General features: G+C 39.3%; 2 protein-coding genes across 2 annotated transcripts in view; both read right to left on the reverse strand.

Annotated features, from left to right (window-relative positions):
• yipf3 (Yip1 domain family, member 3) overlaps nucleotides 1-17,294 on the reverse strand; it is a 302,848-nt gene that overhangs the window by 281,244 nt on the left and 4,310 nt on the right. The gene's annotated exons all lie outside the window — the stretch shown is intronic.
• Nucleotides 11,692-17,075, reverse strand: rps27a (ribosomal protein S27a). Its single transcript, XM_085799126.1, has 6 exons — nucleotides 16,991-17,075; nucleotides 16,738-16,802; nucleotides 16,046-16,100; nucleotides 13,016-13,101; nucleotides 12,796-12,927; nucleotides 11,692-11,893 (listed from the first exon to the last, which is right to left on the reverse strand). Exons 2-6 carry the CDS (start codon nucleotides 16,783-16,785, stop codon nucleotides 11,744-11,746), a joined length of 471 nt encoding a protein of 156 aa, XP_085655252.1. The 5' UTR covers nucleotides 16,786-16,802; nucleotides 16,991-17,075; the 3' UTR covers nucleotides 11,692-11,743.

A 17,294-nucleotide genomic window follows, 5' to 3' on the forward strand; every position in this document is an offset into this window, starting at 1 on the left:
ATAAATGCAGTAGTGACCGGTGTAGCTACCAAATAAATGCAGTAGTGACCGGTGTAGCTACCAAATAAATGAAGTAGTGACCGGTGTAGCTACCAAATAAATGAAGTAGTGACCGGTGTAGCTACCAAATAAATGAAGTAGTGACCGGTGTAGCTACCAAATAAATGAAGTAGTGACCGGTGTAGCTACCAAATAAATGCAGTAGCGACCGGTGTAGCTACCAAATAAATGCAGTAGCGACCGGTGTAGCTACCAAATAAATGAAGTAGTGACCGGTGTAGCTACCAAATAAATGCAGTAGTGACCGGTGTAGCTACCAAATAAATGAAGTAGTGACCGGTGTAGCTACCAAATAAATGCAGTAGCGACCGGTGTAGCTACCAAATAAATGCAGTAGCGACCGGTGTAGCTACCAAATAAATGCAGTAGCGACCGGTGTAGCTACCAAATAAATGCAGTAGCGACCGGTGTAGCTACCAAATAAATGAAGTAGCGACCGGTGTAGCTACCAAATAAATGAAGTAGCGACCGGTGTAGCTACCAAATAAATGAAGTAGCGACCGGTGTAGCTACCAAATAAATGAAGTAGCGACCGGTGTAGCTACCAAATAAATGAAGTAGTGACCGGTGTAGCTACCAAATAAATGCAGTAGTGACCGGTGTAGCTACCAAATAAATGCAGTAGCGACCGGTGTAGCTACCAAATAAATGCAGTAGTGACCGGTGTAGCTACCAAATAAATGAAGTAGTGACCGGTGTAGCTACCAAATAAATGAAGTAGTGACCGGTGTAGCTACCAAATAAATGAAGTAGTGACCGGTGTAGTTACCAAATAAATGAAGTAGTGACCGGTGTAGCTACCAAATAAATGAAGTAGCGACCGGTGTAGCTACCAAATAAATGAAGTAGTGACCGGTGTAGTTACCAAATAAATGAAGTAGTGACCGGTGTAGCTACCAAATAAATGAAGTAGTGACCGGTGTAGCTACCAAATAAATGCAGTAGTGACCGGTGTAGCTACCAAATAAATGCAGTAGTGCAGCAGCCTCAATAAATGTGTCCAGCTGCCAGAGTTGTCCGGTTGCAGCTTCCACAGACTCCCACAACAAACGTCAGAGCAAATTTCCTAACAAGCGTTATAAACTGACCACAGACTCTGGATAGCGATGCTAATTTCTGTTAGCCCGTCTATGGTGTTTTACATTATACGTTAGCATTAAGCTAGCGGACTTTATGCTATTGTTTCAAACTATGTGGGTTTGATTGAACATCTTTGATGCTTAAATATATATATTACAGCTTAATATATTGCTTTACTCCTCTACACCGGCCGTTACCATGGTTGTATCCATGGTAACTACACCGGCCGTTACGATCGCGGTCGGAAGGTTTTAATTACGCAACGTAATACGTCATTAACTGTGCGGTGGAGTAGTGTCTAGAAGTGTTTTTTTATTTACATACATTTTTATTTACTAACAGAAGGAATCTGAAGGTTTTCAGTTTAATGTCTCCTGTTTTGTGGTAGTTATGGTCTGTCCCCGCGTCGCCACGGCAGCGATGAATGGGAGCGGATGTAAGTTCTGCTGCTTAGGCTGTTTCCATCCCTCAAAGCCACAGACAGCGTCAGATGGAGACTCAAACATGCAGCCAGAAGTTTATTTACTTCAACAAGCCGACATGTTTGTAAAACTAGATCTAATTCAAAGTCTGGCGGAGTCGAGACCCAAGTTGACGCTCGGTGTGTTCAGGTGCAGTGGGAAAAGCTACCGTTTGTGTCAGAAACACTGCAAAAACTCAATATCTTACCAAGAATATTTGTCTTATTTCTAGTCAAAACAAATATAATTCTACTTAAAATGAGTTGTTTTTAGACACTTTTTCTTTTTACTTACTCTTTCAAACTTATTTTCACTTGAAATAAGTAGAAAAATCTGATAATGGAGCAAGTTTTTCTTTCTTAGTACAAGCACAAAAAACCCGCTTTCTGATTTTTCTACTTATTTTAAGTAAAAATTTGTTTGAAACAAGTGAAAATTGTCTAAAAACAAGTTAATTTTTAGGTGATGAGTCTTATTTTAAGTGGAAAGAGATTAGTTTTGACTAGAAATGAGACATTTTGACAAGAAAATAAGACAAATATTCTTGGAAAGACTTTGAGTTTTTGCTGTGTACACATCAACTCTGGACTTGCTTGAAGTAAATAAACTTCTGGCTGCATGTTTGAGTCTCCATCTGACGCTGTCTGTGGCTTTGAGGGATGGAAACAGCCTAAGCAGCAGAACTTCAATCCACTCCCATTCATCATCGTTGCCGTGGCGACGCGGGGACAGACACAGCTACCACAAAACAGGAGACATTAAACTGAAAACCTTCAGATTCCTTCTGTTAGACCTGAAATGTTAGGAACATACAGCCTGAGGTGAATTTGCCCGGAATTGTCCTTTAATTATCGGTGCAAGCTGTTTTTAGAACGGTGGAGCAGAGCCGTGAGCTGCTCAGAGCTACGCTACGGAGGCTCATTATGGGATTTCTTGGTTTCCCTCATCAAACTCATCAAATACACAATCCAACAACTCCACAACGCTCTAGTGGACAAGTTGTGAGCTGCACATTCACCACGCTATGAGATAATAACACAACGTTACCACACAGAGTTGTTTTAGAGGGAAATACAGAGATAATAACACAACTGTTTTACATCAAAGGAACTAAACTGACACAAACTAGACCACGGACCGCGTTGGACAAGACTTTGAAGCAAACACCAGAAACGTACGGTGGCCCTGAGGCGCAAATCAGAAAACACAACAACAAAAGAGAAAGTTGTGAGTTGTGTTTAGTAATTTATCGTTGTGTTTTCTGATTTGCACCTCAGGGCCACCGTAGAAATTCACAAATATTGTTCTGAGACTGAAGAACGTTAGCCTACTTTTTTAGTCCATGTAGTTCATATCAGGGCCGGTGGTTGTGGTGTGAATCTGTCTAAATATTATAGAGACGTTTCTGGGAAAAAGTGGTAAGATTTCTAAAAAAAAAAAAAAAGTTAAAAGTTTTCTATTCAAAGAGCGGAGCGACGTGGAGCGACACTGGAGGAAGGTGTTAGGTCTGTTTACTGGAACACTTTCCAACATGGCCGACATACATACAGGTGAGTGGGTCAACCAGCCTCTGCTGCCCCCCCCAGGACAACTCCCCTCATTACACAATACTGTCACTCTTCTACATCCCCCCCCCCACAATAAATAACTCTGAGTCGTCTCTCATCCTCAACCGACACTGAAACAACCAGTCACACACGCTGAAGGTTTGTTAAAGCTGTACAGAAAAGAAACTTGAATTTGCGCCCACTCTGGGTCATAAATTAGTGTAATAACTCATCTATCAGACGATGGAGGTAAAACTTTGTGCAAAATTCTATTTTTGAGTAAATCCGGGATGAAAGTGTGGTGTTTTTTTTTCCGCATTGGATAATGCAGGCACACGGATTATACGTCAGCCTGTACACGATTCACCAGCCACTGATATTGGATCCAAAATCCGTCATTCAAACGACCAATCAAATTCGTTTTCCTCACTCAGGTAAACTCGTGTTGCAGCTCGTGGAAACTCGGCGCGACAAACAGGACAAACGGACATTTCTGTACTACACCTTTAATGGGCCCATTTGTTTGTTTGTCCCTCAACATCTCAACCAGCGGTGTAGTCTAATGTTACCTAGCAACCAGTGGTGTAGTCTAATGTTACCTAGCAACCAGTGGTGTAGTCTAATGTTGTGTAGTGGGTAAACTGCTTTTTAGGTGGTAAACTGTTCATATCTCAACTCGTACTTTTTTACTTCAAGGACCCAAAATTGACACAAACTAGACCACAGACCCCCATTGGACAAAACACCAGAAATACACAAACAATCAATGTACCTTTAAATTAGGCCTAGCTACATTTTAGAAAGATTATAGAGAAATTTCTGGGAAAAAGTGGTAAAATTTCTCCCAAAAAGTTTAAACATTTCTAGTGGTAAAAATTCTCACAAAAATAAACAAAAAAGTTACCTTTTGGTACACTTACATTTTGGTTACATTTTGCATTAAAAAAAAGTCAAACTATAATTTTTAAAAAGTGGTAAAAGTAAAAAATAGTATAGTAAATAGTAAAAAGTTGTTGTTTTTTTAAATTGGTAAAAATTTTCTAGAAAAAGTGGTAAATATTTTCAAAATATCATAGAAAAATGTGGTAAAATTTCTCAAAGGGGGGGAGGGCAAACAATAATACAAAAAGGGGTAAAATTCTTTTTAAAAAATTGTAAAAAGTAGAACAGAAAATTTGAGAAGAAACTGGTAAAATTTCTCAAAAATATTCTAGGAAAAGTGGTAAAATTTCAAAAAAAAAAAAAAAAATTACCGTATTTCCTCTAATAGAGGCCGAGGCCTTTATTTACTTTAGCTGCCCAGGGGAACCGGCCTGTATTGGAGACCGGCTTATATTTGAGAGAGGCTATTATTTCTTCCTCTGTTTCATGCTGGTGCTCAAATTTGACAGAGGGTCGCAAATCGGGTAGTGACACGCCATGCTGCTAAAGCTCTCTTCGGTCGAGTTGTCAGTGACTGTTTCCTTGAAGCGTGGGTTCATGTGGCACTTCAGATCTAGCTACTGCCATCTGCTGGCACTTGTGGGTTACTGCATCCGTGTTTGGCCGCCTGAGACCAGTGCATCCACAGTGACTGAAATTCAGGTTTTTTCTGTTTGTTTGTTTTTTTCCCATTGACCCGGCCTGTATTTGGGGCCGGCCTTTATTTGTTCGTGTAAACCACGCCCCCGGCCATTATAACAGACCCGGCTATTAAATAGATACCGGCTACTATTAGAGGAAATACGGTATAAAAAGTTAATAAATTCTAGGGAAAAGTGTTAAAATGTGAATAAAAAGTGGACCCCCTTGAACCCTGTCAACCCTCCCACTCTGAGAACCATTGACATTTACTTTAGTTAGATAGTTTTGTTGTACTGGCTATACTGAAGTATTTATGTATTTTCAGTGGGTATATACTGAGTATAGCTGAGTATCACATAGACCAGTGTTTCTCAACCTTGGGGTCGGGACCCAACGTGGGGTCGCCGGGAATTCAAATGGGGTCGCCTTAAAGGTGTACAGAAATGGCCGTTTGTCCTGTTTGTCGCGCCGAGTTGTCACGAGCTGCAACACGAGTTTACCCGAGCGAGGAAAACGAATTTGATTGGTCGTTATCGAGCGGGCGGGATATTCAAAGCTTGGGGCGAGACCGAGCTCTGTGTGTGTGTGCGTCTCTCAGACGTTTGAATGACGGATGACAGATCTAATATCAGTGGCTGATGAATCGTGTACAGGCTGACGTATAATCCGTGCGCCTGCATTATCCAATGCGAAAAAAAAAATACACACTTTCATCCCGGATTTACTCAAAAATAGAATTTTGCACAAAGTTTGGCCTACATCGTCTGAAAGATGAGTTATCACATTAATTTTATGATCCTGAGTGGGCTCAAATTCAGTTTTCTTTTCTGTACACCTTTAAATGTCTAGTAATTGAAAAAAGAAAAGACTGATAAAAATATATTTTTTAACTAATTATTATTCTTTAAAAAAAAGCCGAAGACCAGGATTGCTGCCTGGAACTATGAGTTTCTTTTGTTAAGATGGTGCTCTTTGGTGAAGGGCTGGGTCAGTAGAAAACAGAGAAAAAACCAAGGCACTCATCTTGTATCAAAAATTTAAAATGCCTGTATTGTGTTAAAGCAGAAGTCAGCGATCCGGTGGTTTTGGCTAATGCTGCGTTCCAGGCAGGCTTTTGAAACCGTAAATTACAGCTTCAAGTCACGACTTACGACTTTGTAGCGTTTCAGGCAACCCACTCGTGTTTCTCCGACCTGTTTTACCTGTGAAAGTCACTATAACGGCCACTCGTAACTTCTGACCCGTGAACTCGTACCAGATCGAACTGGTACCACTTCACAGGTCGGAAAAACACCAGTTACGAGTTGCCCTGAACGCACCATAACAGTCCTCGTCCCTACGTCGCCACATTCACGGCGTCCCTTGGCTGCACACACAGAGAGGACTGCCCCTTTATGCCGTTCTCTCTCCTCATTGGATAAAGGTTGTAGGATACAAGGAAAGTTTTCTCCTGGGCTCAGAGCAGAGCAGAGTGACTGACAGACCCGTGTTTCAGACCAAACACTCTATAGAAGTGATTGCTGTCGGAAGATACAACTATTTAACACTTATATTAACACAAACATTCACCTGACTTCTGCTTTAAGGGCCAAACATAGTTAAAACAGGACGCTTCGACGCGTTTCGGCTGAGAGCCTTACTCCTGACGAAGGCTCTCAGCTTTTTTCTAATTATTATTCTTTTTAAAATTATGATTAAAAACACCACACACAATCTTAAACAACTGTATTCTATTCTACTTTCACTTTTCTCAAATTTATTTTTTATTTTATTTAGCCTTTATTTAATCAGGTAAAAGACCCGTTGAGATCGAGATCTCATTTTCAAGGGCGACCTGGCCAAGAGGGCAGCAGCACACGTCGTCAACATTATAAATTACAAAATACAACATACAACAATATACATTACAGTATTACATTATATTAAATAGGGCCATGTTACAATGGAGGTTAAAACAAAAAGTGCAGGGAGCAGGAGGTCAAGGTGACAAGGTTGGTCAGCAAAGGCACCGCTCAAATGATTTTTGTTGTCGGACTTTTAAGAAGTGTCGAAATACACCAAGAGATACAAGTTCAGACAATTTCAGTTCGGCCTGGAGGTTGTTCCATGTTAATGGAGCGGCATAACTGAACGCTTTTTTCCCTAATTCAGTCCGCACTCTAGAAATGCTCAAACAATAGATATCACTGGACCTTAAGGCATATCGATGTTCTGTTAGACGGAGGAGTGAACAGAGGTAGGGAGGAACCATACCAAGGAGAGCCTTATAGATCATAAGCAACCAATGAGTTTCTCTCCGGGTGCTCAGAGATGGCCACCCGGACATCGAGTAGAGCTGACAGTGATGAGTGAGACGACCACAACCAGTGAAAAACCTTAATGCACTGTGATGTACAGTGTCCAAAGCTGCTAGGCTTTTGGACGAAGCACACATGTACAACACATCTCCATCGTCAACTACTGGTAGGAAAGTTGTCCATAAATCGAGTTCAAATACAATGCAGCATATAAAAATATCTGAGCTGGCGCATCTTGATTGACGACCGTGATCGCGGGGTCACCAGAAATTTGTGATGTAAAAATGGGGTCACGAGCCAAAAAAGGTTGGGAACCACGGACATAGACGACTACACCACTGGATGGACGTGGAATCTGCTCCTTGTTGCTGCTGCTCGTCGTGTTTCTTCTGTTTCCAGCTTCACTCTGTCGTCAGGATGAATCAGATCTAATGTCGACCTCGAAGTGTTGAGAGAATATTATATTTTATTATATTTTATTCTATATTCTATTCTATTTCTCCTTCTGTCTTTTCCTCCTCTGCTTCTTAATCTTCTCTCTCCTCTGAACAGTTTGTCAGCTCAGCAGCTCTGAACGCCTGAGATGATGATAATAATAATAATAATAATAATAATAATTCTTCAGTTCAGTGCTGCTCTGTGAACTTTTATCTTTACAAAGCTCCAGTTTAGTTTAGTTTAGTTTATTTATTAAATTCCTTTTTCGAGCATAAAAACAAAAAATAAAATAAAACTCATAAGAAATAATGACGATACTGTAACTCTTGAATGAAAAGGGGCAGAAAGAAGTGAATTTATATTGTCTACCACTTGATACAAAGAAGTCATTCACAAATGAGATATTAAATGAGTCTTACTTCCGTCACTAAGAGCAGCTCTTTTAGTCTAGTGAATCTTTGTGAATACAGATGTTTTAACAACTGGATCGGTGACGAGTTCATGTTGAATCTCATCAGTCTGTTTCACATCGGCCTCAGGAAGTTTATTGTGATAATTCACATATTAAACCGAGTTAAAGTCGTCCAGTGGTTTTTGAACCAACTGATGAACATGTGACTTCTGCTCAGCCAATAGGAAGACGGCTCATTACAAACACACTAGCCTTTATATTTACACCACCGGGCCAAAGTTTGGACTCATTCAATGTTTTTTCTTTCACTTTCTTTGTTTGAAGGTTCAAACTGGAGGCGTCAGAACTATGAAGGAACTGACTTAGAAAGTTATAAAGTGTAAAAGGGATAGTTCACCCAAAATTGAAATTTCACTCATTATCTACTCCCCCTCATGTCGACTATGGGCTGGGAGAAGTTTCAGTGCGATTACTGACGCCGGCGCAAATCGCACGAGATTTGGACGGACCAGGAAGAGAAGCTTCTGCTACAAAACAAGCTTGAAATATAGACTTATTGAATTTTTTTTGGGACAATTTCTCATGTTGGGGCTTCAATACAAGACGGACATTACATACGAGCAGCATGGAGGTATCTGGATGTTTTTTGGTGTGTCTTTTTGTTACCAAGACAGTTGGTATCCATTAGCAACCGTCATATGGTCATGGGTAGTAGAGTAGATAATGAGTGAAGTTTCAATTTTGGGTGAACTATCCTTTTAATAAAAAGCAAAGTGTCTCTGTCAGCTGACCTGAAACCAGCTGTTACAAACCTCCTGGTGACTGGTCGCTACAGAACTGAGTTTCTCCTTCGTCTCAGTTCATCTTGGTAAATGATGAAGTCCAGGCAGCTGCAGCAGCTCAACGTCCAGCTGAGTAGATCTGATTGATCTAAACTGTTGATTCTCAGTCTGGTGGTTGTTCAGCCTGAAGCACAACAGTCTGTTCAACTGTGTAAATTAGTTATTACATTATTACAGGGTTCCTACACATTTGAAATGTCCAAATTCCAGACTTTTTCCAGACTCCTTGGTAAAAAAAATCTAATTGTTTGTGATATTTGAGTAAAAACATGTGCATAATATTAAAAAAAACATGCAATTCATCATTTGTTTTCATGTGTATGTCATTATATTATAATATATAATATATTATGTGACCAAATAACTTCCTGGAGATTGTAGTTCGGTACAATAGCGCATACAAAATAATTAACCCAAATAACTATATAGATAAATCTATTTCCAAACAATAGTTTCCATTTTCCAGACATTTCCAGACCTGGTTAATGTCTAAAATTAAATTCCATACTTTTCCATACTTGCGTAGGAACCCTGTTATTATTACATAAAACTATGAATACTATATTTATTACTTATAATTGTCCTTGTTTTTGTTTTGAAGTGTTTATATTACAGTATATTATGCTGAATGGAAGTTACTTCACGTGTGAATAAAACTGGTTATATGAGTGCAACATGTGATATCAAACCCTGTAGGCTCATCAAGCTACTCTTACCCTAAAATCCTGGGTTTTAAAGTGTTTTTATTTCATTAGTGTGACTGCTGAAGCAGTCACACTATTGTTCTTCTGTTTGGCCATTTTCTTCCGCCTTTTTACGGTCTTCTTCTAGTCCTTCATACTTTGTGCTATTTCAACAATTCATATATCAAAACGTGCAGCTTTTTTTGAACTTTATCGGCATTACTTTTCTCTTTTTAACTATTTATACTTTTTCAAATATTTAACTTTTTCACAAAAAATCTCACATTCATCAAAGTCTCAACCTCTCTTCTTCACAAGTCCACTGTAGTGTAGGGGTTAGGGTGGATGCTTGCCAACCCTAAGGTCACTGGTTCGAATCCAAGGGAAGAACTCTTGTTATGTTATGTTGAATTCTGCTCTCCTCCACCGCCTTCAATTGGTTACAGGTGTTTGTTATCTCCTTGATTACTCATACCAGTTTGCAGCACATCATCACATTACAATGAATGACAACAGTCTTGAAAGCAGTGTGCTCTCTGTAGCCGAGTGGCAGAGTAAAGGTTTAGTGATCATATGGTTATGGGTTCGATTCCTGACTCAGTCTTTTCACTTCATTGCTTGACTTTTGATTCCAATTATTCAGCTGTCATTGGACAGTCTTTGATTCCTCATAGTATAAAGCTCATTGTAACTCAGGTTCTCTGTGGCCATATGGTTAGTGCTCAGCCTGAAATTCACAGACATTTTCATTCTAAGTCATTCAAGCTTGACTCTCAAGCTTTCTTGATGTTGACAGTGTGCAGATCATTAACAGACAACAGTCTCTGCAACTGTGTGTGCACCGTGGCCTAGAGGCAGAGTGGAAGTCTAATGACCATGAGGATGTGGGTTCGATTCTGACCTTGGTCAAACATTTGTATGGTGATCACAGCTTGCACTATTTGCTAATTCTGCAACAGCGTTCAGTTGCTGTCAGCAGTCACACCATTTCCATTCTTGGAAATGCTTTTTCTAGTTTTTTTTCAGTTTTATACACAGTTGTATTCTGTTATCTACAATAAAACTAGTCCAGTATAGTGAATGAAGGACTGGGCTCAGACTGAGAGGAAACATCTCAACATGTCGACCTGCAGTGACGCAACGCCAGAGGGACGATGCACTCTTTTTTTTTAGTATATATTTTTGGAAAAGTGGAAAACAGGAAAGGGGGGAGGCAGAGAGAGGGGGAATGACATGCAGGAAAGGTCTGCCCGACGCGGGACTCGAACCTAGGACACCTGCGTGCATTCTGGGTAAACTGACTATTTATATGAGAAGGAAATGTAGTTTTGACTCATGAGTGAAGTGTTTTGAGAGAGAAAGGAGTTTCTGCCAGTGATCTGTGGAAAACTGTTTTTATAAATGATCTGAGAGTTTAGAGTTTGTAAAAACGAGCTAAACAGATAAAACTGTCTCGTCTAAAGCAGCTGAGACGGTTCAGTGAGTCGGAGCGGAGTGAAGGTCAAAGGTCAAACTGTTGGAAACAGAAACCTCATCAAGCTGAGACTGCATCTAAAGTCTGAGAAATAAATCTCTATATAAAACTGTTTACTACATAACCCCATGAGTTCCTTCTTAGTTCTGACGTCTCAGTTTGAATCTACATGAACAGAAATAAAACCCATCGGAGGAGAAGTGAGTCCTAACCCTGACTTGTTTGTAAACTATCAGTAGGTTTTATTAGGGCTGTGCCAAAAGAACTGATTCACATAAGGATCGCGATTCTCACGATTCAGAATCGATATAAAATGTCCCAAAATCGATTTTAAAAAATAAAAAAATGAAACCAATCTGCTGCTGTCGGCCTGTTTCCTTAGAATTTAAAAGGCAGCATGATGTTTAACTGCACTATTGTTTTAATAAAGAGGCACTTTTCATTTTGTTAAAGCAATATATGATATTGCTTTTATGCAACAGTTTCAACGATTCCATCTCAGCATGGATAAATGTTTAAAACTCAATAAATGTGAAAAAGACACTTGTCATTCTGTCTCGTAAAGCAGACTTGAGTAGATCATGAGGATCCTTTCACACCGACAGACTGAAGCAGAAATCATTAGGAATCTAATCGTTTTGAATCTAATGTTGAGATAGTAAAAGATTCCCCGCCCTAGTTTTCATGTGCGGAGGTTATTAATTCATCTAGAAGAGCGACTCATTTCCTCTAAATCTTCATTTCAAGCTGTTTTTTAAACTAAATTAAACTGTTTCAAAGTCAAACGACTAAAACTTTATTAACATGGACGTTATGAATCAAACAACAGTCGAGTTTATGTCAAACATTTCCGTCTTTATTTGTCATCATCACTCCATCCTGGGGTCTACTTGTCCTCGGGCTTGTTGAAGCAGTAGGTCAGACAACACTTCCCGCAGTAGTGGCGGTCGAAGTGACTCGCCATGAAGACGCCGGCGCCGCACTCGTCGGCCGGGCACTCGCGCCTCAGCCGGTGGATTTTACCGTTCTCGTCCACCTGATGGACAGAGAGAAAGAAAGAGACGATCAGGAGGTGAAGGAAGAGAATCAACAGCTCTGACCATCTAATCCAGCGATTCAGAGGTTTTTACATCGAGGAAAAGAAATTAACACACATCAGACCACGGACCGAAGCAAACACCAGAAATACACAAATATTTGTTCTGAGATTGAAGAGTGTTTTATATTTTTAGTCAATGTACGACGTTCAAATTAAATTAGGGCCAATGGCGTGAATTTTTGGAAATATTACAGAGAAATTTCTGGAAAAAGTGGTACAGTTTCTCTAAAAACATTTAAACATTTCTGGAACAAGTGGTAGAAATACTGAAAAAATATATATTAAAAAATTCTAGTAAAAAAAGTTTAACATTTTCTAGAGAAAAGTGGTAAAATTTCTCAAAAATAAGTTTTAAAAATTCTAGAAAAAAAAGGTAAAAATTTCTTTAAATTATTTTTTAAGGGGGAAAAAAAAGGTAAAAATGTCTTTAAAAACTTTAAGTTTAGAAAAAAAAGTGGTAAAATTTCTAAAAAAAAAAAAGTTTAAAAAAATTCTAGAAAAAGTGGTTAAAAATGTCTCTGAATTATTTAATTAAGGGGAAAAATAAATGATTAAAAGAGAAAAATTTATCAAAAAACTTCTAGAAAAAAGTGGTAAAATTCCACTAAAAGTTGGGGACCCCCTTCAACCCTCTCGAGGCCCTGGACCCCCCGTTGAGAACCACTGGTCTAATCAATAGTCAGTAGTAGTAGTAGTAGTAGTAATAATAATAATAATAATAATAATAATAATAATAATAATAATAATAATGTGTGACGTCAGCGGCTCTAATCAATAGTCAGTAATAATAATAATAACAATAATAATAATAATGTGTGACGCCAGCGGGCCTTTGGTACCTTGTAGTACTTGAGCACGGCCAGCTTGACCTTCTTCCTCTTGTGCTTGTTCTTCTTGGGCGTGGTGTAGGACTTCTTCTTCCTCTTCTTGGCGCCACCACGCAGCCTCAGCACCAGGTGCAGGGTCGACTCCTGACGGGGGCCCACGGGGTCACAGGTCAGATCACCGCCATGACATCACTATGACATCATTATGACATCACTGACTCTAGGTTCTCACCTTCTGGATGTTGTAGTCGGACAGCGTGCGTCCGTCCTCCAGCTGCTTCCCGGCGAAGATCAACCTCTGCTGGTCGGGAGGGATTCCTGCACAGACACAAGGACACAACGACATCCCATCATGCACTGCGCTCACGGATCGCCGTTAACGAGGTAATAACGTAATTACAGGCTATATACAGGAATCTTGAAGTTAATTCTAAAACCTTTTTAAGACTTTTTCAAGACCTTCTCAATATTTTTCAACACCTCACCGCCACTTCAAGCTGTGACCATTTACATCAGTGACACTTTTAACTTAATAACAGCTTTAGTTTGTGATAAAGACTCTAGACCACTATGATACAACAGAATTCAAAATAGGCTGAGATAATAAATCAAAGGCAAAGTTTATCAAAAAGCTCCACTCTCAAAAAACAAAAACAATCTTCTTTATGTACCGGTTCATCTTTGGTTTTTAATAAAATGAATAAATTCACACACTTTTAGAGTGTTTTTTAGGACTCAAACTCTTGGACAGCTACTTCAGAAAAAATACCCTCAAAATGTTAGACTTAAAAAGTATTAAAAAGACTTTTTAATACTTTTTAAGGGTCTTAATTTTCCCAAATTTGATTCATCACCTTTTAATACTTTTCAAGACCCTGCGGATACCCTGGATTAACTTGAGCGGCGGAGTCGAGTCTGAAAGTGTTTTTCATTTGACCAGAGAGTCGCTATGACGACGTCACCGTGTAGCGAAGAGGGGGAAGTGCTGTCAGACAGCCCAGGTGAAGCTCCGGTTTCCATAGCAACGGTCAGAACATGTGATCATCATTGTTTACAACCGTTTCCTCCATCTGTGTTCAGCTTTAGTTTGTACTTTTACTTTATCGTTTGTTTTTTATTATTATTATTTAAGGCGAGACACCAACAGGCAGAAACACTGTTGTTTCATACACTGGTCAATTTTGAGATTCTGGGATGTTTTTCTTCCTTAACATGTCTTCTTTAAGAAAAGTCAAAACAAACAGTAGAAAATCCACATTAACCCTCTATGGTACCATGTTGCCACCACTTTTTGTCCTGTCACATCTCCACAGTTCATCATTTAATGCTGTAATACTTTAAAAAAGAGAGGAGACCTTAGAGAACCAATAACAATGCTTTAATTTATCACATGACTTTCAAGAAGCCACTGAAACCCTTTTTTACAGACTTTTTCAAAGGAAACAGGTTTGCCATTTTGCTCCACTAAAACGGTCTGAAAACATACAGTAACTTCCTGGCCCTTTTTCATCTGGAAAAAAAATATATTTACACTAATAGATTAGTAAAGTTTAATTTTTAATAGTTCCATGCAATTTATTTACTTATTAAATAATGGAAACTTGTTAAAATGCACCTGTTGCCCCAAAGCAACAACGTACCATTATAGAAAATTGCAGCGTTGCCTTGAGGCGACAGTGAACCATTATGGAATCAATATTACATTATGAGACTATGGTAGTGTGTGTTTAGGTGTAAATATAATGTTCAAAAACACATAATTCATCATAATTTAGTTGTTTATCCTTAATAAATGTGATTTTGGATGCAGTAAAGTAAACATCAGGCTGTTATGATGATGATGAGGAAGATGAGGATGAGGCCAGTGAAGGGTAAAGTCTACAGAGACTGGTCGGTGTTTCTAATACAGTAGATGATGAACCGTAATGGTACAATGTTGCTACAGGCTAAAAATCCCAAAAACTTCCAAAAATAAATAATCTTTAAAAATGTCTTTAGATGATGTTTATTTAGTCTATTTTGAGACATAAAAACACTCCAAACATTTTTCCCCACTGGCATCATAGTGCAGCTACCATAGAGGGTTAAGGTTTTTATTTAACTTCATTTCATCTGTAGATTTCTCCTAAACTCACCAGGAGTTAGTCTGAGCCGTGTCATGTCAGGAGTTAGTCTGAGCCGTGTCATGTCAGGAGTTAGTCTGAGCCGTGTCATGTCAGGAGTTAGTCTGAGCCGTGTCATGTCAGGAGTTAGTCTGAGCCATGTTATGTCAGGAGTTAGTCTGAGCCGTGTCATGTCAGGTGTCATTGTAAAGCTCTCTCTCTCCTGAACAATGATGTCATTTCCTTTGTATCAACAACAAATCATAAAAGTAGGATTGACAGTAACAATCTGTGTAATTTTACAGTCCAAGTCTTTAAAGGCCGTTTTATCAGAAAGAGTTTTTCAGACTCAGACTCCTCTCTAGAAATCTCCACTTCAGCAGCACTTCCAGACACCAAACCTTCCACTTTGATCCTTTTCTATATTCTGAAGGTTTTTACAGAGGGGATTGTTGATATATCATTCACAGCCTCATTTATACAACGTTTTATTACTAAAAACATGGAGACATTAGATGTTTTAGGGCTGGTGACAGTATTTTCTCATTTACAGAGTGATAAAAAGAGATATCCACAATCCTCCTCTGGAAAAACTAAAGACTCTAATATGTCAACTAAATAAAACAAAGTGGCTTTATCCATTGGTCAGATTTCTGTTCTGGAAATATATGAAAATTAGTGCATATTTCATCAGATTTTGCCTCATTTTACGTATTTAAACATAAAATTTGGCAAAACTTGTAATACAAAAAACTATTTGTCTTAATGCGAGTGATAAACTTGGGAAGTTTCATGGTGATACCTGTTAGTTTAAATCTTTCCCCTAGTCACCTGTAGTGTCTCACCTTCGTTGTCCATTTAGTTTTAAAACCTGTTTACACTTTTCATGTGGACAAAAAAATGTAATTGTCATGGAAACATGTTTCTACTGTGCAGAAACATGACAATAAACACTTTGGATCATCAATGTATAAACCTGATCACTGACGTCATCAGCTGATCACATCCCTGATCAATAACATGATGTAACCATGGTGACAGTGAGTTTACTCCGTTACATTGGACTCTCTACGTTACTGAACTTTGACATCCGCGTTACAGACAAAACCACCCCATCAATAACCACAAGATAATCAATCAATCGATTCAGTAGCACTCACCCTCTTTATCCTGGATCTTGGCCTTCACATTTTCGATAGTGTCTGAAGGTTCAACCTGCGGAGACAAACCACACAAACTGTTATCAATTGTTCCTTATGAAAGACTATCTCATGTGGTGCAAGGGACCGTAGATGAATGTGTTAAAGAGTGGACCCCCCTGAGTGTGTTTTTTGGATGCGAGTGGCCATCAATAATAAGTGTTGGTGTAAATTAAGATAACACCCCCCCCACACACACACACTTTTTGTTTTTCCTTCCTGTATTTGTATTATGTAGTATTATTTTGTGTTGTATGTTGTTCTTTGTGACAGCGGAAGGCTGTAAGTTTGTGTTATTTTCCTGATGAGCTTGTCTTGCTGTCAATGTAAATCAAAAATTAAAAAGAAAGTTAAAAAAAAATAAAAAATAAACCACAGTCAGTCCCGGCTCAGAGCTCCAGAGCCCCGGGGAAGAGCAGCACCTCACACCGGCTCAGAGCTCCAGAGCCCCGGACAGCGACACGTGTTTACAGCCTAGCCGCCTAGCTCTTAGCTTCTAGCCGCCTAGCTTCTAGCTTCGGTGCTAACGTTACAGCGCCGACAGGAACCACAGACCCTAATCTCAAACCCCCCATGACTAAGTTACAGCAGCTGAAACCGTCTAAAACCAGCTCTGGCTCGGTGTTTCCAGTCCGATTCCGAGCTTCACTCACCTCGAGGGTGATGGTTTTACCCGTGAGGGTTTTGACGAAGATCTGCATCCTGGCGTTTAACCCACCTAGACACACAGAGAGAGAGAAACACCGAGCTTTAAAAGCTGTTTGTCAAGAAACCAGAGCAGAAAAAAAGTCACATTTTAATCAGAATAATGATTTTAATCAAAGTTAGAGTGAAACCGGAGCAGAAAAGTCTCATTTTAATCAGAATAAGGAGTTAAATTGAAGGTGAAAGCGCGGAGCTTCTTACCGCAGCTACACTCCTAATGGCGGAGCATGAGAAGAGGTCTTTCCGCTGCAGACACGGGGTTTTCTGCCCGCGACTGCAGGGGCGGGCGGCCCCAGCGGCGCCTGACCACAAACACGCTTCACTTCTATATTACTAATGTTTTTAACTCATTTTTTAATCTTCTGTGTCCATGATAATGTTGATTTAAATTTTATGTTACAAGAAATACATTAAAAAACCCCGTAATAATAATATCAAGTTTTACACCGGATGTTTTTGTGGTAACCATGGAAACGCGACTGCTGTAGTGTAGGACGAACTCTGA

The sequence above is a fragment of the Trachurus japonicus genome, chromosome 15 (assembly GCF_045865225.1).
Source record: "Trachurus japonicus isolate A0001 chromosome 15, Traja_1.0".
NCBI lineage: Eukaryota > Metazoa > Chordata > Actinopteri > Carangiformes > Carangidae > Trachurus > Trachurus japonicus.

Excerpts from the sequence above, each read along its gene's own strand:
- rps27a (XM_085799126.1), bottom strand. The coding sequence starts at position 16,785 with ATGCAGATCTTCGTCAAAACCCTCACGGGTAAAACCATCACCCTCGAG. Across the intron at positions 13,102-16,045 it reads CAAGATCCAGGATAAAGAGG|GAATCCCTCCCGACCAGCAG; the intron begins GTGAGTGCTACT and ends GTGTCTGTGCAG. Across the intron at positions 11,894-12,795 it reads CCGTGCTCAAGTACTACAAG|GTGGACGAGAACGGTAAAAT; the intron begins GTACCAAAGGCC and ends TCTGTCCATCAG.